This window comes from Zonotrichia albicollis, chromosome 1 (genome assembly GCF_047830755.1).
Source record: "Zonotrichia albicollis isolate bZonAlb1 chromosome 1, bZonAlb1.hap1, whole genome shotgun sequence".
Lineage (NCBI taxonomy): Eukaryota > Metazoa > Chordata > Aves > Passeriformes > Passerellidae > Zonotrichia > Zonotrichia albicollis.
Window position 1 is genome coordinate 36111544 of NC_133819.1, and position 26763 is coordinate 36138306.

The following is a 26763-nucleotide window of genomic DNA, read 5'->3' on the forward strand; positions in this document are numbered from 1 at the left end:
CCAAAAAATCCTCAACTGTCTCATAACAAACCATGAGAAGAATATTCTATAATTGTTTGATATTGTGATAATTTTGTGGCAAATGATCACTGGATATGCATTTTTAAAGGCCTGAATTAACATTGTTTTGTTATAATGTGACCTGCAAATGCAATGCATCCTTCAAGAAAAAGACTACTGGTTGAGTAATAATGTCTGAAAAGGCAGGTTTACAGCATCAATCTAAGAAAAAGGGAGGTTCTTAAGAATAGGCACTTAAATTTTATCAAATTTAAAAGGCAGGCCTGCCTGCTTGACTGACTTATTCATAATTCACAGAAACGTTGTCTAGCTCTTTGCTGAAAGAATTAGTTCTGTACGACTCCCCAACTTTTATATATTTGCAATCAGATATATACAGTTTTTATAAACAATTTAGAAAACCGTTAAATATATGATGGTTATATCTGCAGTTAGAAGGGCAGAAGAAAACTGAGCACATCACAGAGTTACCTGAATTATTCAGCTAAAATGCCAAATGGCAAGAAGTGAATTTTAATATTGTCAAATACAAGGAACACAGGCGGAAATAAACATTTCCTGATTTTACCCACAGGATAAATGCCTCTGTTTAGAAAGCTGTGATTCACCACATTTTAAAGGTCATAACATATTATCACCTCAAACTATCACTGCATCAAAGAGCACTAATGTGATGCTGCATTACAAATGTTTAAAAAGAGCAATGCCACAGGAGAGTAGAGAGATGACCTTCCCTGAGCTAAGTAACCACTTTCCTGGGCCCAGTGCTGGTACAGCATGTCCTGATACAATTAACCCACTTAAAAAGACATATGAAAATCCTGAAGAATTCAAAGGAAGACCACAAAAATGATCTGGTCTAAAAAGTAACTCACATAAAATAAAAAGTAGTGTTCTACTTAGCAAAGACAGTGCTGAGAGATTACTTTATCACTGGATATAGGTAAGTTAAATGAGGATTTTTAACTTTGTTGTTAAAAATGCTACACGAGCCAATAGCTGGGTGATGAAGTCAGAAAAATTCAGCCCAAGAGGAAGAAGTAATATCCCCGAAGTTAAGTGTTTTACAGTTTACAAGAGGAGTGGTATAACTCATCTGCTCTACAGTTTCTGAAACCAAGCCATTTTCATGGGTAAAGGGATACCTGGGGGACAATCAGATGTAGGAGCCTCTGCTAACTTTTCCCTTTAGAAATAACCAGATAAGCTCTTGGGTTTTGTTTTGCTGCCCTTCTCTGAAGCCCTGAGCAGTGTATGGACTCTGGAGACATTCCTCAGGGGGTGTTCTATGATGCACCAGAGAATCCATTTTCTAGCACAGCCTGCTGGGATTTTCCACATCATCAGGAACTGTGGTGGGTTTTTTTTCCTGCCTTCATGTGGATCATCTGCTGGTTGATTTGGGCATACCTTAACTCACAAATTTGCTACAAATGTAGAGGCTGTGAAGGTTGGTGGTGTCTCTGTCTCTCTTGTGCTGTTTATCACTTGTAACTGTTAATCTCTATAGGATACAAACACTCCAGTGTAAGACAAGTTTACAAAGTTAATAGTCCATGATATTGACAAGACATGCAGGAGTATTGTGAACAAGTACAGGGAGTAGACATGGAAGAGACCAGGCTGGCAGGCTCTGAGAGAGTGGCAGGGGTGTCACAATACACCCAGGACACCCCACAGCCAAAGCACTATGTGGGATGGCTTTCCTTGTCCTGTGAGGGTAACAAACCCCTCCACAGTGCTTCTGGGAAACTGCTGGCCCTAAATGCTTTTGTTTCGAATATGTTTGTGAAAAAGAGTTTAACCCCTTGATATGATCACAGATCATATGCTTTCAGTTCATGAATCCAGTGCTGAAAGGCAGACTGCTTCAAGGAGATTTGTCTGGGTTTATTCTGATTCCTGGTGCAGCTATAGTTGGTGAAATGTTTATGCTTGGAACTGATACCCTTGCTAAACACTCCTTGTCTTCTTTCCCAGAGGAAAGAAACTTCAGTTTTTCTTCTTGACACAGCAATCTTTTCCCCATCATTTCAGTAGCTAATAATTTATCCCTTTGCTTGCTTCTAATCTCATCATTAGTCATGTGCCTTCACAAAAGCAATACAATACATCAGACTAAAGCTGTCAGGGTTAGAGGTTTAGACTTGGCTTTTCAAGGCTGTAATTCCCAACTTTCAAGCAATACAATATTTATAGCTTTTCCTAGGTTTGTAACAGTGGCTAGTAAAACACCCACATGAAAGAAAATACAATTACAATATGGTTTTCACATTTGAACTTTCTGGCCTGACAAACTTAGATATCACATGCTTAGTTCTACCTACTGAAATCTTTAACTTTAATTTATTTTGCTCAGATATTGCAGGCCATAAATAAATCTTAAAATTATTGCAGTTTTGCCCTGATTTCTCAACAGTGGTGCTTTTTTACATAACTAAATATACCAACATTTAGAGTTCAGCTCAACATAGTTTAAAACCACCACTTTTATCAAAACTTGGTTAAAAATATTTATGGTTGATGTGAGAAATTTTTTTGTTTACTTTCTCTTGTAAGATTTGTCTTGGCAATATGTAGGCAGGATTTTGGACTGGAGTATTTGTGGATTCTGTTCCCAATGTATTGACTTTTATCTTACTTTATATTACTCCTATATTTCTTCTGTTCTGAGAAAAATATCAAACTATCCAGCCTACAGTAACATTTTGATATATCAAAGGTAATCATAGATCAAAAAATGTTACATTTAATGGAAGTATATGAATATTATACAACTATTCATATACACACATCAAGTATCACTGTGGGGCCGTTAAACTGCAAGTGGACTTCAAGTCTGAAAGTTCACAAGGTTTGAGCTCCAACAAGTTTCTTATAATACAAGAAATCAAAGATATCTGTGCTAACATGCCTCTGCTTCTTATTAGTATCATCAGCGGCTATTCTACTCCCAAGTTTAAAAGTGTGACAGAATAAAGATACAGAGGCTGGCAGCATCTGATAGAACAACTGTGTACATCAATTCATTCTTTATCATGGCTTATAAAATAATATGCAATGTACTACATAAATATTGTTTTAGTTCTAATACAAACACTGAAAGAGCCTTTGCAAAGATTTACAGGTTAATTCAAGGTACTGCACTTACCAAGATGCGTGTTCATCATCTTTGCACAATATTTACACATGGCTTCCAAATCATTTAGCTGTCCTTGTAGGAATGAAATCTGGGCCTCTAATTCCTCCTCCTACAATGAAGAGATTATTAGCGTTAAAACCTCCAAAATTTCTATAATGCAGACTAAAAGTAGTAGGTTAATGCTTGACATGCTTAGACCTCTTTTAACTTTTTCTATTACTTTGTTCTTGGAAAATTTTGTCACTTCATTGAAATAGGGTTTGGTTTTAATCTCTCCATGTTTAATAGTACTACTCTTTTTTTTTTTTCCTAAGGAATTAAATAAAAATCTATCTACATTGACTTCAGAAAGGATAATTACTCAGTATTCTTTTATACACCAGCTACCTGATTTCACTTGGTGCAAACACAGTACCACAGCACTGGCTGAAAAAACTCACCAAATGCGAAAAATTTTAATTTCTTTTAGAGTAACTTCCTCAGCTACTCCTTTGAAACCCTTTTTTTATTTTGAATTTCAAGAGGCATATTTCATGAGACCTAGGATTGCATCTCAAGGATGCATTTCTGCTATATATTTTGGTACACTTATTTTTGTAATCATCCATCATCCTCTATCTGTATTTAATGCCTACACTTGTCTTCACAGCCAACTTCACTTTCAGACACCATCATACATAATATTTAGGTGAAAACTATTTTTAACACACATAGTATAAAGCAGTTACTCTAAATTATCAAGTTAAGGTTAAAAAAATATGCATCAAGTATAATTTAAAATAGTAATTTAAAAAATTGATTTTAAAGCCCAAGAGAAGCATTACTACCCATACCCTGTCTATGCAATGGGAACTACCTCAGCTAAGAATTCCTCTTTGAATGCCTGTGTTTGCTGCTTTACAAATCCATCCAGTCTTGACTTTGAAGACCATATTACAGAGGAAGGTCACCACTCCTTTGGAAAAATTCCTTCAAAGCTAAGTCACAAACAGTATTAAGCAGGCTCTAGTTTAAGTATGTAGTTGAATTAAAAATATTCAGAGAAAGCCAAAGAAACTTTTTAGCCTCCTGTTTTTCTTTGGAGCTTTGCAGTTCTATCACAGTCTTGTTTGATGGAGATCACTTAGCATTAGAGACTGAATTGCTTTTCAAATGAAAAAAAAAAAAAAAAAAAACAAAACCAATCAGCAAGAATAAATAGAATGAGTCAGTCTTGATTTAAAGATGTAAGTGATCTTAATCTCCATCAGAAACCAAGTCAGAACCAAGTAAAGGAAACTTTGCACTAATATATCATAAATCCAAAAGCAATTGATGAATAAACAGCAATGTAACTGTAGCATTATCACTTTATCACTTTTGCCTACAAGCTTTTTCCTTGCACCTAATAGATATGAAATATTTTTTCCTTGCTATTTCTTTATATTATATACTCTCACCGTTTTCTTCTTATCCTCATACTTTGACCACTTAGGCCTCAAAGGGATTTTTGCCAATTTAGAATTGCTGAGTGACCTCATTCAAAGTCTGCAGTTCTGTCACAGCCTGTACAAGCATATCTGCATTAACATTTCTATTCAAGTGATGTTCCTGCAGAAGACCTTTCTCTAGTACAAACAGCTATTGACTGCAAGAAATAATCTACCATAAATTTTAAACTCCCATTGGCACTGCAAGTGCAGCTGTAAGATAGGGAAAAGTGAAAATATTTGAGTATTCTACTATAAAATAACACAATCAAATTCTAAAATCATTAGCAGTAATTGAACCCCAGTTTATCTCCTACAAGTGAATAAGAAAATTTAACTTCTTGTACTAAATATTTCCATGTCTCCTAGGCTAATTTTTTTCTTATTTGTAGGTGAGAACTGCAGTAAATTGATCTTGAAATGCTTTTGGACAGCTGAATCCATCCAAACAGAGTCTGAAACTGACCTTTTCAGTTATACAACAGTACCTCTTCCCTTGGCAAGTGAGAGCAGTGCTGATTAAACTACATCCCCTGTTCTTTCCGCTCAGTGGGATCCAGCATGGGGAGAAGCGGTGTTCAGCAGACCCAGCAGGCACAAAGGAGGGGAACTGTGATCAGGGAGTCACAGACAGTGCCAGAGGTCTCCTTTCCAAGTGGGAAATCTTGCACAAGGCTAAATGAACTTAGAGCTCCTGATTTATTTGGCAATTGTGGGAATGGCACCAAGGAGTGCTGGCAGTGGGATGGGCAAAGAGGCAAGACAGTGAACTTGGCACTTGACACACAAGAGACCCAGGGCTGTTTGCACAATTAGACAACACCCAAATGGTGATGACTTGCTACAAGATGTAACCTCCACCTCTGCTGTCACCAGCGGCGCTGTAACAACCTCTGTGCACACTCTGAGAGTGAGCTCCCTGATGGGGTTTTGCTCTGTTGTGGTTCCACAGCAGCAGGTGAGCAGTTGTAGGAAGAGGCAGGTGTGTTTATTGCAGTGGAGTGACTGACAGGTGATTGACAAGACCTTTCCAGGTGTTAAACTTTATGCAACAGACAGGGAGAGGCAAGATACAGTGGGAAGAAGGTGCACACTGATAAAAGGGATGGAACTGTGAATTTGTGAACTTCTGGCAGCAGAAAAGTAAGAACAAGCTCCCTGAGAGGATGAACTCAGGTTGGATACTTTATCAGACCATTACCAAGGTAAAGTGATGAGTGACATTGTGTGGCTGGTGACTCTTCAAGCCTGACTTGTCACCTAGGGCGGTTTCTTGCTTGTTTGGACCCTTCTTTTGCAGTGTTACAAAAGAGTGTTTGGGGTCACCTGATGTTCTGACTTTTCTCCTGCTTTTTCATGCATTCACCCAAAAGAGAGTGATGTGAAATCATTTAAGTTCAAAAGTTACTGTAGGGCTCCTGAGCAAGGGTGAAGGGGACAGGAACCCCTCTGGTGTTTCTCTTCAAACCTATGGCAAAACAGAAAAGCCTGGAGAGCAGCAGGTGTACCAGGGAGCCCACATAACCACATATAGTTACATAATTGCTGGCATTAGCTGGGCTTCAACTATTTTGCTTGCGGCTCCCAGTATGATGAGGACAGACAACTTAGAGAACAGGTTTACCTGGCAAAGATGGGGAAGAAATCTTTGTGTACAGACTTGCTAATCTAGTGGGAAGGACTTTGCCACAGGACAGGGACCTAACCCAGATACACATCAGCACATACAGACAAGGTAGGCAGAAGGTCCACTCGGCTGAGTAACGAGCTTCTTAATGAACTGAAATGGGAAAAGCACATATGGAGGTGGAAATGGTGGAAATGAAGAGCACATGTGTGGAAACAATGGCAGGAAACAAAGGACAGGCACACAATCATTGTTTGGGCACATGAACAAAACTAGGAAGGACAAAACCCCATCTGGAGCAAAAATTAATGGGGGACATTAAGGGGTAACAAGAAGTAATTTTATAAGATCTGCAGAGCAGCAAAAGGAGATTCAAGAAAAATGGTCTATTGCTAACTAAGGGAGATAAGACAATTACACATGGTACAGAAAAGCTGCAGCACTTGAATCCATTTTGCAAGTCACTTTTCAGGCCAACTCTGCTCCCAGACCCCCACATGTACTGCCTGGGAAGGACAGGAATGGCTATGGAGGGGGGAAGGGCATAAGCTGGTGAATACCTGAAGTAGCAGTGTGTGTTCAAACATGTGGGACCACATGGGATACACTTATGGGTGCTGAAAAAACTGACAGGGTGATTGCAACACCACTGGCTACCACCTGTGAAAAATCACTGTTATTACAGAACATCCTTGATGTTAACCTAGAAAGGTTAATTTTACATACATACTAAACAAGAGTCAGGTGGGGTATGTAAGGAACTATACAATGGTTGGCCTCACCTTAGTCCTTGGAAAAATTGTGGAGCATGTCCTCTTGGAATCAATATCCAACATGTAAAGGACAAGACAATAATCAAGAAAAGTCAAAAAGGATTTACCAAGAGCAAATCATGCTTGACCAACCTGGTTGCCCACTATGACAAAATGACTGGGCATGCAGATGAAGGGAGAGAAGTGAATGCAATAGAGTTTTACTGTCATTAGGCTTCTGACACATTTCCAAAAGCATTGTCACTTATAACATGATGAAGTGTGGGCTTATTGAAAGGACAGTAGGTTGGCTGGATTGTTCAGAATCCCAAGCTTAAAGAACAGAGTCAATAGCTTGATGTCCAGTTATGTTTGGAAATGAGCACAGTAACAAATGGACTGGACTATTGATGAAGTATCTTCATCAATAACCCAGATAAGGAGACAGAATGTACACTCAGTAGATTTTCAGATGATACAAAACTGGGAGGTGTGGCTGCTGTTCTGACTGGTGGAACTTCAACTCACAAACACCTTGAGACACAGGAAGCCTAGGCAAGAGAAGTCTTTTCGAGGTTTCTGTTTAAGAAATTTCTGTAAGCGCAAATTCTGCACCTGAGAAGAAAAATCCCAATGCATCATTGCAGACAGGGAAGGAACTTTTTGCTTCAGATCTTCTGAAAAGGATATGGAGGCTACAGTGGCTGTTGAGCCACTAAGAGATAAGTTCTCTTATCATGAATAATGTAAACAGCTGCACTGAGCTACATTATGAGCAATGTGGTCAGCAGATCCAGGAAAGTCATTACACCCCTTTCTACTCAGTGCTTGTGAGCCCTTGCCTTTAATAACATGTTAGGCCTGCAAAGACATTGAGAAAATGGAGAGGACTCAGTGCAGGGCTTCTGGGAGGGCTACAGGTCTGGAGGAGAGGCTGAAGAAACAGTGCTTATTTATCTTGGTGAAGAAGAGCTCAAGGGGGATCTGCCGGGAGCCTGTAACTACGTGAAGTGACAAAGATGATGGAATCAAACTCCTCACAGATGATACAGAAGGCACTGTGGCCCAAAACCGCCCCTTGGAAGGTTCAAATTGGTCATTAGGAAAATATTCTTCATTAGAGGAGCAGCGCAGCACTCGAAGAGGTTACAGAGGAGATTTTCTATTCAAAGTCACTGACCTGACCCAATGCCAGTGATTGTCTTATTCCAAGTAGCAGCTTAAGCAGAAGTCTCTTCTATACATTTCTAAGACTAATCTTTTCACAGTGCCTTTCAAAGATTGCTCTGTACAGGTAAGCAGCTAAATCATAAATCCCCTCAGGAAAAATGCCCTTTTTCAGTATTCTAATGCCAAATTCTTTAGCAGTACTAGATGAAACAACTGATTTATGGCCAGCATAGTGCAGATGCTCTCATATACACTGCACTTTCCTCTAAGTGCAGCTTTTCATTGTGCTAGCAAAATGAGCAGCCTGGATACCATTTTTATTTTGTGTACATATAGCAGTGCTGATTTGACCTCTCTTATGAATGAGCAGAGACTTATAAATTCTTCAAACAGTCCAAACCAAAGTCAGGAGAATTCCAGTATGGTCTGGACCAACCTTTTAGCTGAAACTGCCCCTTCAGCTGGTCTGACACACACAGCATCAGAAACACGTGAATGATTCCAACTCATTACCAAAATACAAAATCAGTGTCAATTTACCAAACAACATGTTCTCTAAAGCTCAATATTTTCTAATATTGGGAGCTGCATTATGAGGAAGAGAAGTAAATCAAGCAGCAAATCAAACTAAGGAATCACTGCATCACACACAGGAGACCAAGACCTGCAAATTGACGTATGCAATCTTGCAGAAAAAAATACTTTCTGAAAATTCAGCTCCAGGGTTCTCAAAAAACTATTACACATCTTCAATCCTGCAGATGATGTAGAGCCTTACAGATAACCATTAACATCTGGAGTTTAACAGGAGAATGAAAAGGAAGTAATTTATTTGTGATACTACACTGATTTACATTTCCCTAACAATATTAAGCAGGCTAGAATTTATGTATCCAGTAAAATCAAGATTCTATTAGAGTGCCTTCATATATACATCTCTCATTATTTTCCTAGTTTTGCAAGACTGAATCTGCAAAAAACTTGACTTACATTTATGTTTCTCATATTTGTCTTTCTTCTTACCCACATATAGAACTTTGCTTATATTGTTACATTTCCTTTTTTTTTTTCTTTTACCATGAGAGCTAATTCCTTTATGATTAATTTTTTGACATTTCTTTGCTATTTCCCCTCCAGTCTATACAGTTCTGGCACTCCCCATTTGTCCAAAGCTTGTTCTTCTGTTTTTATTACCCTTCCTTTCATCTATCTTCTCACCTTTACAAAGAGAGCTATGGAAATAAATTTTTATATCCTTCCTTTTCTCCTGAGCTCATAATGAGATCAGCAATGTTTCCCCATGCCCCATTTTCCATCAAATTTTACTGCATCAGGAAAAAAAAAAGGAAAGTGGTCAGTATAGTCAAGAACAGAAACTTTGACACTTTTGGCATTGTAATCCTTTCCCTTTACAGCTCATGGCTTTACATGCTGCAATAAGGTTTGCAGACCTGGGTATGGGCACTGGAATTTGGTATCCTTTACAAGGTCTGATGACATACAGTTTTGGAAGGAAGCCACTCTTTCTTAAAATTGCTTTTATCAGTTTAAACAAATTTTCTCCTGAATATATGGCATGTAGCTTCATACAGAATTATGGAAAACAGGGAAAACAAATATGGAAAATCAGGAAGGTAATGCCTTTCTTTCACAATACCTTTTAGTTTTCAGTCTTGCTATTCAGGAGATGAAAGAAATATTGTACTTTTGTCTGTTTAACCCAAGTAGAAAAGTCAAGGAAAAGCAAACTCTGCTGTCGAAGCTTACAACAATGTATGTCCAAGCATTTCATTCATGAATGCTCAGAATGGCAGAATTCCATTCATCTTAAATTTGAATTCTGAATAAGAATTAACTTGGCAGCACCATCAAGTGCTAAGTGCTGTGGAAAAGAAACTACCTTCAAATAAAAGAGTATTTAAGGTATTTAAGCACTAATGCTGAAATTTAAAACATAAAAAAAACCCCAAACCAGTGACAGAGATGGTAGAAAAGCTCAGTCTTCCTGAGGTTTGTTCTGATGCTGGTCAATGATGGATGGGGTGAAATGTGGAGAAAACAGAATGTCATGACATAAACATGGAACAGTACTGTCCAGAGTACTCTTCCAGACTATACAGATGTGAACAGCAGTGATATCCTGAGCTCGAGGTGGTATGGGGTTTTTTTGTTTGTTTTTTCCTGTATGAGTTAATAGCTACTTTTCTTTTATTAAATTGCCCAGTCACATTTTCAGTTTTTTCAGTATTCATAGTAAGAGCACTCAGGAAACATCCCAAAGCTCTTGGCAAATTGGCAGGGCAAATTAGAAAATAATTTTGATGAGGTTTCAAAACATTTAGAGGAAAATAATGGGAAAAACGAGATTGATATATGGAAATCCTGAAGCCAGGAACTCACTAAGGGCCTTACCAGTACTTAAATTCTTATTCATAAATAATACAAAGAGTATACTTTTTAGATGTCAGTAGCAGTTTACAAGTCAAACAAGACTCAGATGCAAGGCATAAATTGCTTTCTCATTTAATTTTAAGCAAATTCCCCTGAAGTCAAAAGCAGTGGTTACTCCTTCCATTTTGTGGAAGGAGTTTCATTTATTTCATTTTCTAATCCAAGAAATAAATACAAGATTTAACCTTATAATCTTGAATCTCTGACAGTTGAATGTTGGTTGACACCCCCATAATTTTTTTATATTCTGTGCCAGCCACAGAATAGTGTACAGCATATGGTGACATTTAGACCAGAAACCCCTCTTTCTGAGAACTGAATTGCATAGAGTGGAACTTAACCCAAGCTTTTAATTTATTTTATTTACGAATTTAAGTTGTTATTTAACTGTCTCACTCAGAGTCCCAAGGCCTTGCTCGGCTGGGTGCTGTACAAACATAAAGACAAATCCCGCTTCTCTGAAGGACTTCGCGCTGTAAGCCAAGAGACAACAGATGGCTGGAGACACACATATGGGGAGGACATGGAAACAATATGGCTATATTAGTCAGTCTTCTAGACATGGCTTCAGCATGGAGCCAAACTCTTGTTGATGAAAAGGAAGAATTTTTGAGAGAGTTTTCATAAAGCATTTATATTTGAGATGTTTAGAGAAAGTTTCTTCTGTGTGAAAGGGGCTATGAAATGATTAGATCAAAGTGCACCAAGCACATTAGAGTCAGGGGTGAAATGTATATTGTTATTTTTACATTGAAAATTTTGGCACCTGTGAAATCTTTGCACAAAATGAAATTTTGTGAATACTAATATATTACCCAGTAAGGACATAAAGAAGTTCAGATACTGCCTTCATATACTAATTCCTGCAGAAGTAGAGGTTTTGTATTGGTTTCCTGTGCTGAACCATTATCTGAGAGTATTTATCTATGTGGTAACTGAAATAACCCCATACTTAATATATTTCCAAATAAGTCATGTTTTGTGCTCTTCACATCTTCACAACTGCCTAGTTTTTTATTATTTTTAACATACTTTCATAAATGTCAAACATTTTAAGCACAGTACTTTCAGCTAAGTCCTACAAGCTTGTGTTTTGTTCCTTTAGACTGTAGGCACAGCAAACATGAACCCTGTTTTTATTTTATACCTTTAACTCCTGCTTATGCTTTTTTTTGCACCATTTTAACTCAAACAGCTATTCTAATGTGGTACGAGATAGCTTAAGTAGGAATGTCTTTCTTCCCTTTTTTCTTATATATTCTTCAAAATTTCTCTTAATTCACTAGTGTTGTGTAGTGCTAGTAAGCACAGTTGCGTAGACTTTATACTTTCTGATAGTTAAATACCTATTTCAGTGCTTTTCTAGATCTGAACCCTTAAAGCACAAACAGGTTCTCTGTCAGATTAGAGAAACCTTTTATTTTTAAACTCTTTTCTCCTCTGACTTATTATTTTGACCTGTTGCTCTCCAATTTTGCTTTCTGGTAGCATTGCATATCTCAAAATGTATCAGAGGACACTGATTAAGCACAAATGAATTAGACAAACAGTAATCCCAGCAGTCCAGGTTCCAAACTTAGTGCTATCAAAGTTAAAACATTTCAGGGTACAATGCAACCTCTTCCGCTCAAAGGACTAAATTCAGAAGAAATGGAAACAGAACTGCCACTGCCAAATCTTTTGTGAACAGGGTGGGGGGAATACGACTGAGAAAAAAAAAGAAAATAAAACAAAAAAATGAAGGAAAGCTCAACAAAATATCCACTGTACCTCCAAGGAGCCAAGCTAAATCAGGATATGTACCAGCACAACAACAACAACAAATTATTTGGTTCAGAGGGATCAGATTGAAAGCATGTATCAAAGACAAGAAAGGAATTTTACAGTACAGATAAAAATGTTCAAGTAGATTGAGACCAAGACAAATTTGGCAATAAATTAAAATGCTAGCAGCCATTCACCTGCAAAGGCACATATTTCTGGGCATTAGAACAATCCTTACTTCCTTTGTGTGCTCTTTATAACAACACAGTAAGGGATGGCATCTCATGATGCTTCTACAAACTATGCACACATGAACAGAACCAAGAAATTATAATAAAGGAATAAAAGAATAAGAATTTCTGTACTTAACATTTCCCCTCAAAACAGAGATCAAGCCCCAACAAAACTGAAAGGAGCTGCAACTTGGATTCTGTATAACCAATAACCCAGGTAGTCGCTTCCAACATCCAAATTTCTAGCATTCTAGAGTCAGCATTTGTTGAGGAGACCCACACTTTCAACATGCAAGAAAAATTATTATTTTACTACATTATGTATCTGTAGCTTTCTTGAAATATAAGAAACAAGAATTTGTGGTCAATTATTTCTCTTCTTCCAAAGTGGAATAACGATCCTCTTCCTTGCCCCCTAGTTTTAGGAGTTTACATGTTCATTCATTATTCTTTACATATAAACAGTACTTATTTACCATCCATATTTATTTATAAAGTCTACTATGATTGTTGAACTTGAGGCAAAGTAGCTATTTTATTGTACTGATGTACGATTATCAATTTATTTGATTTACTGTCTCTTAAAAAAAAGCTAAAAATATGTAGAAATTTGGAAGAAAATGAAAGGAGGTGCCTCAGGGAATCTCCCTACAACCTGACAGATATATTTAATTTCAATTAAAGTTCCAAAAAGAACTGAAACTCTGACTAACAGCTTCTAAACACCAGGTCCTGCAGTTGAATTTCCATCTTAAACAGTTCAAAGTCAATTTGCCGGCTCAGTTTCCATATCCCACCTTGCCTGGAGATGTTAGTGGCAGAGGACCATGGGCTTGGGAATTTTCCAAAGCAGCTCCCACTGTTGAACCTATTATTGGAACAGGTTCCAGGTGCACCAGCCTCACTGTTCAGAGCTAGAAACCAGCAACTGTACTACTGGAGCATGAGAAGGATTGTTTTCATCTAACCTGGGTACATTTTCCTCTTAAAAATATTCTGCTTCTGTGGTCAGACAATTTTTCCTTAGCAGGAAGATGGGGAAGGATAAATACAACTAATGGAGAAAGCTCCTGCCTGGAGACAAAAAAAGCAGGGATGGAAAGAAATTTCTCCTGTAAGCAGACTCAACACATGTGAGACTTATCTACCTGCTGCTTGCACAAGTCCACCTGCTGGCACTGCACTCTGGGACTGCCAAGAGACAGTTTAAAAATGAAACCCATAAAAATCGGCAAGATCCATGGAAACGCAAAAAGCTGGGCATAACTCGTTGTGGATGGGTAGGCACTGAACAGCTCAGTATGTATGAATAGGTGGTATTCCACTTGGTAAGGGAATAGATAAGAAGAGAAAGAGCTGCAGGGTACTAGAGATTATCCCTTTGAACAGAAATGCTGATAAAAGGCTTCTCTCAGTTCTGCTGTTGAGATTGTTGACTTAAGAATATTGGAAAATTCCTTCATAAATAATACAAGGGATACGTTAATTTAGATGGTATGGCTGTAAGCATTTTGGAAATAGTTATAAATAAACACATAGGCCAATGAGAATCCCGTATCTTCCCTTACGTTTCACTATGACATCTGAGGGACTTTCTGCCCATATGTTACACAACACATTGCTGCCTTTTAAGACTGCATAAGTCCACTGTGGCAAATGTAAGAGAAATGAGAGAGGGAAACACTAACATATTTACTTGAACCTTACTGAAAGAGTTGATAAGGTGTGATGTACTTACATAATTATGCTTCTTGATTTTGCTGCCTAAATAAGCTTTTCAATACACTCGTTCAACATACACAGTCTCCCAAAGCCCATCCTTTGTTAAACTCATACTCATTTAAATTCTTTTTAAGCATGAGTTGCAAAAATAGTTTCACTAAATCATCCTCTGGTTAGGCTGGATGTATTTGATCTTTGTTATGATTCCTAACATGACTGAGGATGTAGACCACAGGACGATTATTTATTTAAGGGTTTTAGAATCTCTAATTTTTCAGAGTTTAAGGAAGGTAAAACTTAAGTATAGTGATTATGTAGGGGCTATAAATATACACCATTTATACCACATCGTTAAAATAACAGAAGTACAAGTCTTGTTGTTTTCATAGGGATTTGTTTAACAAAACACAGACAAAAATAAGAATCAAGATATTAAATGCATAGCCACAACCTATTCCAGTGGGGAAAAAAATCTTCCAAACACAGAAACCTTTTCTGCCCAAAAAACTCCCAAATAAAACAACAGCTTGGTTTTACAGGCATGTGTCTCATCCACATCCATGTTTTTGTTCAGAGTTCAGTGCAGGTCTCTCAGCTCAGCACAGAAATGGACAGTAATTTCATGCTGCTATCTTAAAAGAGCAGGATGAAGAGATGAAATTCCCACTGAAAAGGAAAATGGGGCAGCTCAAGCTACCAACACAGACCCTCTGATATGTTTTTCTTTTCCACTGGGATGCTGAAAGATGAACTTCATGATTAATGTATGGAAAGAGGATGGACAGAGCAAGTCCTGTACATGTGCTGGTGGCATGACTGCTGTGAAGTGTCACACTTCTTGTGTCCTCAGTCACTTTGATCCTTTTGCAAACAATGATTATGGTCTCATCGATTCATGATTTTTGTAATTTTTAAATTCTTTCTGACAGTTTCAAAGTGCTGCCCAATAATTTTTAATGTTCTTACTGCCTTTTTTTGAAGTGGTTTCATTCTGCTTCTGTGCAGAAGTTACTGGAAAATATTATTCACCTACATGTATCTGAATCTTTTGTACCAGAGAAAGATAAGTTTACACTGACATTTCAAAATATTCCAAATGGCCTCACAGGTCTGTTCTCTATACATGTTTATTGCTCGTAATATGACAGAAAAAGCACTGCAGAGCCTCTTGGGTTTTTTATTAATCTCTTTTATTTTTTTTTTTCCCTAAGCAATTAACTTCCTGTTTTTATCACAGTACAGTTTCTTTTCCCTGAAATGAATCACTCCAAAAAAGATAAGGAGCTCTAGGATTCAAAGCTGCCACTCATGCATACAGCTGTTGCTTTAGTAAATTATAAGAAACTTGCAAGTATTTCTAATAGAAACTATAAACGGTAATTTATTTTTTCTTCTACTGTTTCCAGCTCCTTCATTTAAGTTACTGGATGTCATGTAAGCCAGAGGAAGGCAACCATGAAAAGAACCATAGTTTCAAAATATCTCAGAGGTTTTTCTATGAACTCTGTTCATGTGACCTGTCAGCATCTGAAATTTAATATTCTTTTCTTCTAACTCTAAAATTAGACAGGCACTGGAATATTAAATAAATTGCTTTATTTTTTTCTGTCAGAATTGGCCTGTCACATCAGAATAAGGAAGACATATGTCCTGCAGTATAAACTACAGTTAAACATTAAGGTACAAAAGTATTTTAAACTTAATGGCATTGAGAATAATCAACATGTCTTTAACCTCAGCCCTAACAAATCCAATATACTGATCAAGAATTGGCTGATGTACACAGACTAACTTATTCTGGGCACATTTTACGATGCTTAACAAAAAAAGGACATTTCATCATAACATTTGTACTTCCAAATAAATGTTTGGCATTGGTAAGTCTGAACTGACAAATATTTTGCTTAAAACATTCTAAAAAAATTTAAAAAGTAACAGCCAGGGAAAAGATACATGGTAATAAAAACCATCTCTAAGATGTGTACCATGCACAAAAGGCATGCTCTTCTTCAAAGGAATTTTTGCATACATGGTTTTCTTTGTGTGGTTTTCTAGCATTTATCTTATTATCTTGTTGGTTTTCATACACCACCTCTACTTGTATGATAAAACTCAGGTTCTTAAATCACTTCAGCAGATGCCTATTTAATTGAAAATAATGGCATACATTAATTTTCTAACCTGTAGGGGTACTCATAACTAACTTCAAATCAGTCAGACTAGCTACATAAATCACAGACAGTAACAGTTGTTTATACATGCTTGTGGGGACAATAGCATATGTTGTCAAATTTGATTTAATTAAAAAGTCTGTGCAATCAGAACCAGCATAATGCATGACACTTCTGTTCAGGATATTATTGTGAAGAAATGAGGATTCTGACTGACCATGTTTGCAAATTATTTTAGCAAAGAAAATAAACTGCTCCAGATTTTCCTTAGAAACGTTTTCTTCTTGGGAACTTTTTAACTAATGTATTTTCCAAATGGGTAATTTGATTTTTCTTAAGTTGAAACCTTTTATGTAGAAATTTACTTATTAAAACACAAAGTTTTTCCAAATCAAAACTTTATTTTCAGTCAAATCCACATTTTCCTAATTTTTTTTTCTTTTTAAAGAAAGTTTTAAAAATGTTTATATTGTTTGACTCAGAAGTTTCCTCTCTGGCACATCTCTATGTCTGAAAGCAATTTACAGAATATTCTGCCAGAAACTGGAATGAGCCAACCATATTTGCCAGAATCAACGTCTAAGCAGCTTTGCTATTTGCTAAAAAGAGGGGTAGACTTTCTTTAATGATTTATGAGTCATAAATGAAACATAATGAGAAATAAATGGACCACAAATTCACCCTTTTTCACAACTCCACCAAAAAGTAGAGCGCAGTAGGCAGGCTGGGAGAGAGAATTTTGTAGGATTTTATTCCAGCAAGACTGAGCCATTCAGAAGATAGTGGGCACTAGAGTGCATTACAGATTAAAAATTCCTGTATTTGTTTACAGGAAGACAGCTCCAGAAAGTGCTGCTTAAATTATTCCTGTCAGAAAGCCACAAAGGATACAAAGGAGCAGGGAACCTCTCAATACTGGGCACAACACAGACTTCCAAACCCTTTTGGTGGACCTCACATTAACATACAGCTTTGTGCCACTCAACAGTAATGTCAAAAACATCAGCATGCCATGGGCTGCCAAAACATGAACTGATATTGTGCATTCACCCCTGAGGCTGTAGATTCATTTCATTTCAAACTGGGGACATCTGTTTCTGGTAACAGAAATAAATCACTCCACTGATCTTTGCATCTGAGGGGAGATAAATACGTAGAAGAATAAATACAACCCACATGTTACTAACTTTTAGAAGGCCTTAGTATGAGAAATGGACACATTTTAGTCCTGGAGGCAATTAAACAAGTTAAGTATCAATTTTGATTGCAACTCTCACAGATAAAGCTCAATTTGTTGGACTGACTTTAGGAAAGAAAGAATTTAGACATGTCACTTTCCTCTGTGAGTGTTTATGCTCTCACAGAATAATAAAATAGCTGAGGTTGAAAGGGATCTCAGAAGCTCATCTTGCCTACGCCCACGCTCAAGAAGGGCCACCAAGCCTAGCTGGCTGCCTAGGATTAGTGTCCAGATGGCTTCTGAATATCTCCAAGCATGGAGAATCCACAATCTGCCTGGGCAACTATGCCAGTGCTCAGTTGCTCTCAAGAGAAAAAAAAAAGTTTCCTTGATGATCAGACAGAGCCTCTTGTGTTGCAGCTGGTGCCCATTGCCTCTGGTCCTGTCGCTGGGCACCACAGAAAAGAGCCTGGCTCTGTTCTCTTCATACCCTCCCTCCAGATACTGATACACACTGGAGAGATCCCCTCTGAGCCTTCTCTTTTCTAGGCAGATCAGTCCCAGCTCTGCCATCCTTTCCTCACAGGAAACATGCTCCAGCCCCTTCATCACCTTTGTGGCCCTTTGCTGGATCTCCCCCAGTATGCCCACATCTCTCTTGTGCTGGGGAGCCCAGTGCTGGACACAGCACTCCAGATCCAATTGGTGACAATGACATCCCTGTCCACCCCATGACACCATTACAGTAATGCCCCTGGTCGGTCAAAATCACTTATTTTAACTGCATCTTAAAGGACATATTTTTATGTATGCATTCAATTTCCACTTTGTGTGGAAAAAGCTTGTATTAGAGATACAAGGATGACAACAAAATGGATTATCTTTCATCTGCCACACCAAGAACCAATGTTTTAAAAACTATCTTTTTATAAAGAGATTGATGCATGGCAACGCTCCAACAAAGGTAATTTCCCTAATACTTAATGACATAATCTGTATAATTATAAGATTAAAAATGTAAACCAATTCAGTTTGATAAATAAAATAATGTGGATCCATTATATTTTCAAGCCTTCTGCTTCCTGAAAACAGCTATAAATGAAGCAATTGTTCAACTCAAGACTACTGATGCAACTACTTTGGGACCTCAGGAAAAACTCTTTGGGGTCTTCTACTCTATATGGAAAATAAAGTACCATGAAATTTAAAGGAAAACAAAAACCAACATTCTCTTGTGCAACAGAAAATAGATTTAAACAAACCTTTTCCTCTTGGATCTGCCAAATTCTGTTTGCCTATATTAAGGGTGAGTCAAAAACTGAACCCAAGGAAATGGATTTTGATAACCTGAAACCTTTTCTAGCTGTTTAATCATAAAATGCTAAAATATAAATTACGTACCACTGTTTAAAGCATTATATAATACCCCAAATTTGGGATATTATTTACCTGAAAAAAACATGTTACTAATAAATAGATTTTAATTGAGTATGAATATATAATGGTAAATTCTCCTGTCTCCTATTAGATGACTAAGGAGGAATTATTCTTCAACTCTACTGGTGCAAAACCCCCAAGTTCTGGTCTGGATAAAAGTTGAAAATGAAAGCTGTATTTAGATCTTGTTAAGCCACATAAAAAGAAAAGTTCAATACCGCTGTATTTATTTTTCTTCAACTCATGAGGATAAGCAGAAAGAAATTAAATTGTTGTTTTAGCTTTAAATTAAATTCAACATGTTTTAAATGGTCACAAACCAAAATTATAGCTTCTTGTTGACTAACCACAAAACACAGCTTTTCTTTAGACAACAGTAAAACATTTGGAACAAGAATTAAACACTCTCATTCAGTGAACAAAAACTGAACAAAGTTGCACAAAGTTGTGCATTTCATTAGAACGTTTTGAATATCAAACTGAAAACATGATGTGACTATTAATAAAGATTCTGCTGTTTAGAGTAAAAAAGCACTGAGAAGTTCAGATGAAATTTCTGTGCAATATTAGGTCTGAACACCTGAAGAATGCTGTAACAGAAATCTGGCTAGTACAGCTCCTACATATTGGAATCAATAGGCATTTATATGAGCCTACATTTCTGAAGAAAGAATGGAGAAAACCACTGTGCCTTCACCTTATAAAATATATAACTTATTACATCTACCATGTGACTCTTTTATAGTCAACAGAGTGAAAAAGGAAAATGTGTATAGAAAATAAACAAAAATCCTCATGTTCCATGGCATACCTAGTTTATCAAAGTAGTGCTCCTAAAATATCTTGGATGGGATGAGAATTTCTTTGGAACATACCCATGATAAGAGCTGATTTTCTTGGATGAGAACAATCTGTTTAAATACTAGCTTCTTGTGACCAAATGGAAGGTCAGAGCTGCACAAGAAATAGAACTGTGACTGCAGACTACAGATGCTACAGACACTGGGAAATCTCTGATGTATTAAGGAATTTCAGGGACAACAGATGGACATGTTTGGATCTGCTGAGCATTCAAGCTTCCCACTGAACTGTTTATTAACTTCAGGACTACAGCAAAAGTCTAAGAAAGCAAAAAATCTTACAGGACTTCTCTCGTCTTTCTCAGAGGCAACAGGCACTTGCACAGTTTCATTTCAGGCAGGATAATGGGATGGAAGCCATTATGGGATGGAAGCCATAATGGAGACGTCACTCAACACAAAAAACTGAAATAGCTTATTTCTGCTTTGGCCATTAATGCGTGCTTAGGGAAACATTTCCAAGTGCAAGTGCTCAATGTATGGAAGAAATGAGTGTCTCTAATGAGTAAGTTAATGCAGCGTGATATTAAAATAGTTAATAAATTAAAAGAACCCACCGACTCTTTTCTGCTCATAGTTTTGCTTTGGGAACGCGAGCGGGAGATGGTGCTGAAAAAGGAATCCTTTTTTGAGGCAGACAAAGGTGGAGATCCTGTAAATTCACGTCCTCCAGACAAGCTCTCTATGCTTGGAGATGAACTGATGTTTTTTGAACTTTGGCCTGTAAAGCAAGTACAAAAAAACCCAAAACATTTAATCAATGGGCATTTCCTTTTCCCCACAAATACTTCCTTGTCTCAACTGACATTGACTGAGAGTCACAGACAGCCCAACACAGAATGAAATGTTGAAGTGTGTCAGCATGCACTGAGAGACTGAAGGACTGTTCTCACATGGAACTCAATTTCTGCATGAGAGAAGAACACAAAATCTTTGTGTATATATAGATATATACACAAATATACACTATCTATTACACACCTGTATCTATATATATGCTAAATGATGTGTGTGCATATATACACATACATACATATATATATATAAATAAATATCACCTCATGAGGAACTTCATGCCCTGTGTGGCAAAATGATCAAAGTACCACCTCATAAAAACAATAATAAAAAAAAATCTGATATCATCAACACTACAATGGAAATAGTTTTTTCCAACTATAAAACTTGGCAAAAAATGCTAACAAGAACTTCAGATTCCAAAAGCGGGTTGGACACTGAAGATCTAGATCACAATATTTAGATTTTAGGCAGGGAAAAAAAGTAAGTTAAGCTTGGAAATAAACAAAAGCTCTCATGCTTCAAATGTAAAGGCCATCATCACCTAACAGACATTTTGATGAAGTCTACTTAATAGTTACCTCTTGTCATTTCATGGAGCTTTTGAAATGAATCCAGCATTGTCCACTATCATAGTGAAGACAGCTGGGGAGAAGCCTGGGCTGGTTCACCATGGCAGGGTATGCATCAGGCAATCAGGCAGCCTCTGATAAGGCTAGTTTTCTTCTAGTTGAGGCTTACAAAGTGTTTTCGAATATTTAAATCAAAATTTTGTTTTCATTTGTTCCAGGAGGAAAAAAACTCCAGTATGTCAGTTTTCATCAACTTTCATTATAAAAAATGTTGTCTTAGGACAAATGCTAATTTAAAAAAATCTTTTTATCATGTGTATGATGAAGTCAAGCTCGAATGACTCCATGAAACTGCAGAGTTTTCCATTCTGGAAAAAAGTTAAATAGCACAGAAAGCTAATGCTCAAGAATTCTCCCTATCTCTTGTTTGATGGCTATTCTGATGAGAAGTTTTATGTTTCCCTTTTTTCTTTCTTCTGCTTTTGGTGTGCTTTCATGTTACCATCTATAGCATTAAGTATGATCCTCTGCAATTAAATCATTCACATTTTCTTAAAGGAATAAATACAGATTTATTTGAAATATACTTTTTGCAAGGAGACTGTTAAATGCAAAGCGACTGAACTAGCAAGGAAAAAAACATTACATGTGAATAAACAGATCTTAAATGACAAAACCCAAGAAAGGATCTGGGTTTAATATGCTGAACATTTTCTAGAAGAAAACTCATATAAATTGCTTCCCATCTCGTCCTTCATTCTCTGCTGCTTTATTCTGCTCACCTCCCCCATAACCCTCCTACATTTTATGCCCTGTTTCTGTGGACCTTCCTGTCTGCCTCCATCTCTTCTTCAGATCCCTCCACACTGCCTCTTCTGCAACTTCTTATTCTAACTTATGTCTTTACATATTTTTTACTTCCCACCAACTTCATTCAACTGGATTTTTCTGTTTCTTCACAGTCCTCCTCCAGGCACTTACTACCTATCATCTATCTGAGGAGCTTCCTTGAAAGTGCATGAGACTGAGGCTCTTGTAGATCTCACTTAACTTTTGCCTTCTCATTTTACAGAAAAATGGGATATGCATTAATCATGTGCACTGTAAATAATTCTGGAGATGAAAAAGGAAAAAACACTGCATGGCAAACAGCAGAAATATTTCAGTTGCAGGAAATTTTTAGAAAATTTCTAATTTTAGGATAAAATCACGTCACTTGGCAACATTGTTATCCTTATAGTTGCCTTTTTGTAATAAAAAAGACTTTTAATGCATTTCATAGTGGCAAATGGAAGTGTGCTTTTGAAGTAGGTAAACTTAAAAATAGTTTTGGAACAGATGGAATCACATATTTTAGCAAATAAAGCATTTATAAAAGCAATTCACACAGCTAAGCAAGAGAAGCCAATATAAATGCTAAACGTAAAAAAAAAAAAGTATTTGGTTGCCAGAGTAAAGTGCAACAGAAAAATATTTATTAAGTATATATCAGATTAAATAGTCTCTCTTTACCATCCTAGTAAAAAGAAGATATATTCCCTATAGGGTGAAGATGAAAAAAACAAACAAAAAAAGTTACACAATGAGTGATGTATATTTTTCACATATGCTTCACTGTATGGCCTGAACTTAACACAATTCACCTGCAAATAAGCAGATTATGTGATAAAAATTCACATATAATATTGAGGGAAGAACGCTTTAAATATATTTGAGGAACCCACACAGATGAAATAATACAGCTTGGTAAAACAATGGAAAAAAATGGTGTATGAAGATTTTTTTTTTTTAAATACTGTCTTACAGCTCTAAGGAAAAAATGTCAAAAATATAGTAAGAAAATGAAAAAAGAGAGAAGTGTCCTCATGGCCACTGCAAACAGCTACACTTTAAAAGATGGATCACACTTCAGAGAAACAGAATATGCAACTATTTGCATAACCAAACAAGATTTTGTGGACAGAATAATATGAGTGTCCTAAAAAGGAATTTGCTCAAGTAACACCAAGAGCTTTGAACAGTTTGGTTCTTATAGCCTTAAATTATATAACGAAAATAAAAAATAAGAGCAATACAAGATCTAGTTAAACTAAGACAGAGATACAGTAAACCAGAAGTGAAAAAAATACTGTATCTGTATGTTTGATACCCAAGTAAGAAGAAAGGTTAGGATGCACCTGATCCTTCTGCATGAACAAGCACATCTGGGGAAAATATTATTAGGAAACACTATTTTTTTTATTCTGCATCCAACAACCCTGTGAACAGAGGGGTGACATGGATTATCTGGGGATATAATTGAGAATTAAGACAGAAAGAAAAGCACTTATGAATAATTACAGTGTGCTGCAACTCATAAAGCAGGAACCCTGGATTGTGATAGTATTTTCTAATTTCCAGAGGAGTCATTGTTTTTACAACTGCAAATATGAAAACTGAAGACAGGTCACACCAATCATATGTTTTTGCCCTAATGTCAAAAAAAAAAAAAAAAAAAAAAAAAAGAGAAAAGAAAAAAGACATCTATGATTTTCCCAACACAGAAATGTAATGAATCACAGAATATTCTCAGAATATTCTGACTTGGAAGGGACCCACAAAGATCACTGAGTCCAACTCTTAAGGAAGCTGCTGCAACAACATTTAACTGAGTCACCACGTTGCTTCGAAGTCCTTCAGATGCATCATGTATGCACTGTGCACTGAGGCATTAACAACCCTCACATAACTTTGGAAACAACACTGCAGTACCAACACACAGATTTTGGGATCTCGGGACAATGACAAAAATGCCATTTGTACCTTCACTGTTCTGTGTCTTACTGATTTTACATCTTTCTTAATGTGCAGTGTGGTACATTCTGCTCTCTCTTGACAAGAAGGTAATGGGACAGAGTTTCTAATTTTGTATTATTCCTCAAAAAAAAAAAAAAAGAGGAGAAAGAAAAAAGAAGTCTTACCCTTCATGTAGAATCAAAATGCATAAAGATTGCAATAAAGTACAGTTAATAACTAAACCCCTGTCCTTCTTCTTTAGCAGCTCAATCAGCAACCTGAAAACACCACTGAATCAAAACTCTCATTTTCATCTGCTCATTCTGTCAATATCAGATAAATACATTATAGCTCCTTAAAAAACATTGGAGAAATCTAATATCTGACCATCTAAACATATACCAGAAGGCCAGAAGGTCCTAAAGCCTATATAAAACAGGTTGAAGAAACCTCATAAATATGGAAATCAAATACATGCTTATGAAGCACACAGAACAAATATGGAAGGATCCCTGACGTATGCAGAAGTCAAAATACATTACCGTGTAGGTTGTTTCAAATATATATATATATATATATATACACATACATGTATATGCATTCTGAAATGCATAAATAGTTCACAGTAATGATGCACAGGATTTCACACACTAAAAATACATCAATTTCTGAGGCAAAAAGGAGCAACGTTATCTCCATGGGCTGGCTTCTAAATGGCTGACTACTTGCCTGTTGCTAATGATGCTGGGACTGACCCCAGGGTGAGAAATGCTCTGCCGCAACAGCATTTGGAAAACACACAGATGAGGCAGTGGAAAAAGGGACCAACCTGTTGGTATCATGGAGACCTCTGATGTCTTGCAGAGAATGATAACTTAAATTTAATGTGATCAAAATTAGGCTGTATAATAAAGTAAAAGCTGATGGCAAGGAGGAGAAGACTTACAATGAAAGGAAAATGAGCTTCAGGTCTTACTAAGTTTGAGTTAAGTTATGGGGGATGTAACCAGGAACACTGGCGGTCCCTGCTAAAACACATGAAAAATCAGAGGAACATGCAAAAAAGACATACAAAACTGATGGCTCATTCTGTTTGGTCCCTACAGAGGAAAAGAATAGCTTTCATAGTTACGAGAAGAGCAAGGAAAAAGATACCAAGAAGATCAGAAGTATGGCACTATATATAATTCAAAACCATTCAGATCTGCTCATCTGTCTGTATTTGCCATAGTGAGGATGTTAAGTATTAAAATTTGCAAAAAGAATGAGTTTTATAAAACTTTTCAGATAAATTAGTTTCCCTTTTTCTCCTGCAGTGAAACTGGAACAAAGGCTTCTAGCACTTTCAAAATTTATTCAAACCACCTCATCACAAAAATCCATGTACTTTTTATTTCAGCCAAGGCAGGTAAGCTCCCTGTTAGTCAAGTGCACCACAGCAGATGCTCGGCCCAAAATCCCTGCCCCAAATATAACAGGAGGGAAGTAATGCAGCTAAAAGGGACAATGATGGTGGAACTGGCCCCGATGACAGAGTGGCAAATGGGCTACAAAGTGCAAGAGCACAGAGGTTTGTAACACAGATAGATGCTGACACACAGTGGATGCCTGTGAAGAGACACAGACACACGGACACACAGAGACACAAACAGCCACACACGCAGACATACATACATATATGCAGACATGCAGGCAGACAGAGACACTGACACACACACAGACATAAAGACACAGACGCGCACACGCACACACACACAGACACACACACAGATACACACACCCTGACACACAGAGAAAGACACACACAGACACACACATACAGACACACAGACAGACACACACAGACACACACACAGAAACACACACACACACACACACCCTGACACACAGAGACAGACACAGACACACACACAGACACACCCTGACACACAGAGACAGACACACAGAGACAGACACACACAGACACACACACAGACACACACACACCCCGACACAGAGACAGACACACACACACACACACCCCACACATACACACAGACACACACACACACACAGAAACACACACACACACACAGAAACACACACACACACACACACAGACACACACACACACAGAGACCAGACACACAGACACAGACAGACACACACTCTCACAGACACACACAGAGACCAGACAGAGACACACAGAGCTCGGCAGGACGCGCAGAGCGGAGCTCTCTGCCGGCACAACAGCGGCGCTCGCTGGCGGGACAGCGGCGCTGCCGGCGGGCGCCGCCCGGGCCTACCTGCGCTGGCCGGGCTGTGCTGCGGGGCCTGGGCCGGCCCCGGCGGCGCCGCCTCGCCCGCCTCGCCTGGCAAACAAACAACAGCGTTAGCGCGGCCCCGCCGCTGCAGCCCGCCCCAGGGAAGAGCCGCGGCTTTGGGGGTTCAGCCGGAGCACCCTGCTTTGAACAGAAAGGACATCGTGAGAGAGCGCTGTAGGGACAGGCAAAAGGAAACGGGAAGGTTGGATAACCCGTTGTCACAAGCTGCAGAACCCCAGTGGTTATAAGTGATGATTTAGATCAAAATCTAAACTTAACTGAAGAGTCAAAACGGTTTTTCGCTGGCAGTTTACAGAGA

The 26763-nt window shown here is 37.6% G+C and overlaps 1 protein-coding gene across 9 annotated transcripts in view; it reads right to left on the reverse strand.

Annotated features, from left to right (window-relative positions):
* TBC1D5 (TBC1 domain family member 5) overlaps window positions 1-26763 on the reverse strand; it is a 315747-nt gene that overhangs the window by 22094 nt on the left and 266890 nt on the right. For 6 of the 9 annotated variants that reach the window (XM_026798892.2, XM_026798875.2, XM_026798873.2 and 3 more), the window contains 4 exons: window positions 26427-26492; window positions 20557-20720; window positions 7042-7074; window positions 3173-3272 (listed from right to left, as the gene is read on the reverse strand). In XM_026798892.2, the coding sequence (XP_026654693.2) occupies window positions 3173-3272; window positions 7042-7074; window positions 20557-20720; window positions 26427-26492 (363 nt within the window). The remainder of the gene's footprint in view (window positions 1-3172; window positions 3273-7041; window positions 7075-20556; window positions 20721-26426; window positions 26493-26763) is intronic. The other 3 variants (XM_074538136.1, XM_074538133.1, XM_074538145.1) reach the window with 3 other exon arrangements.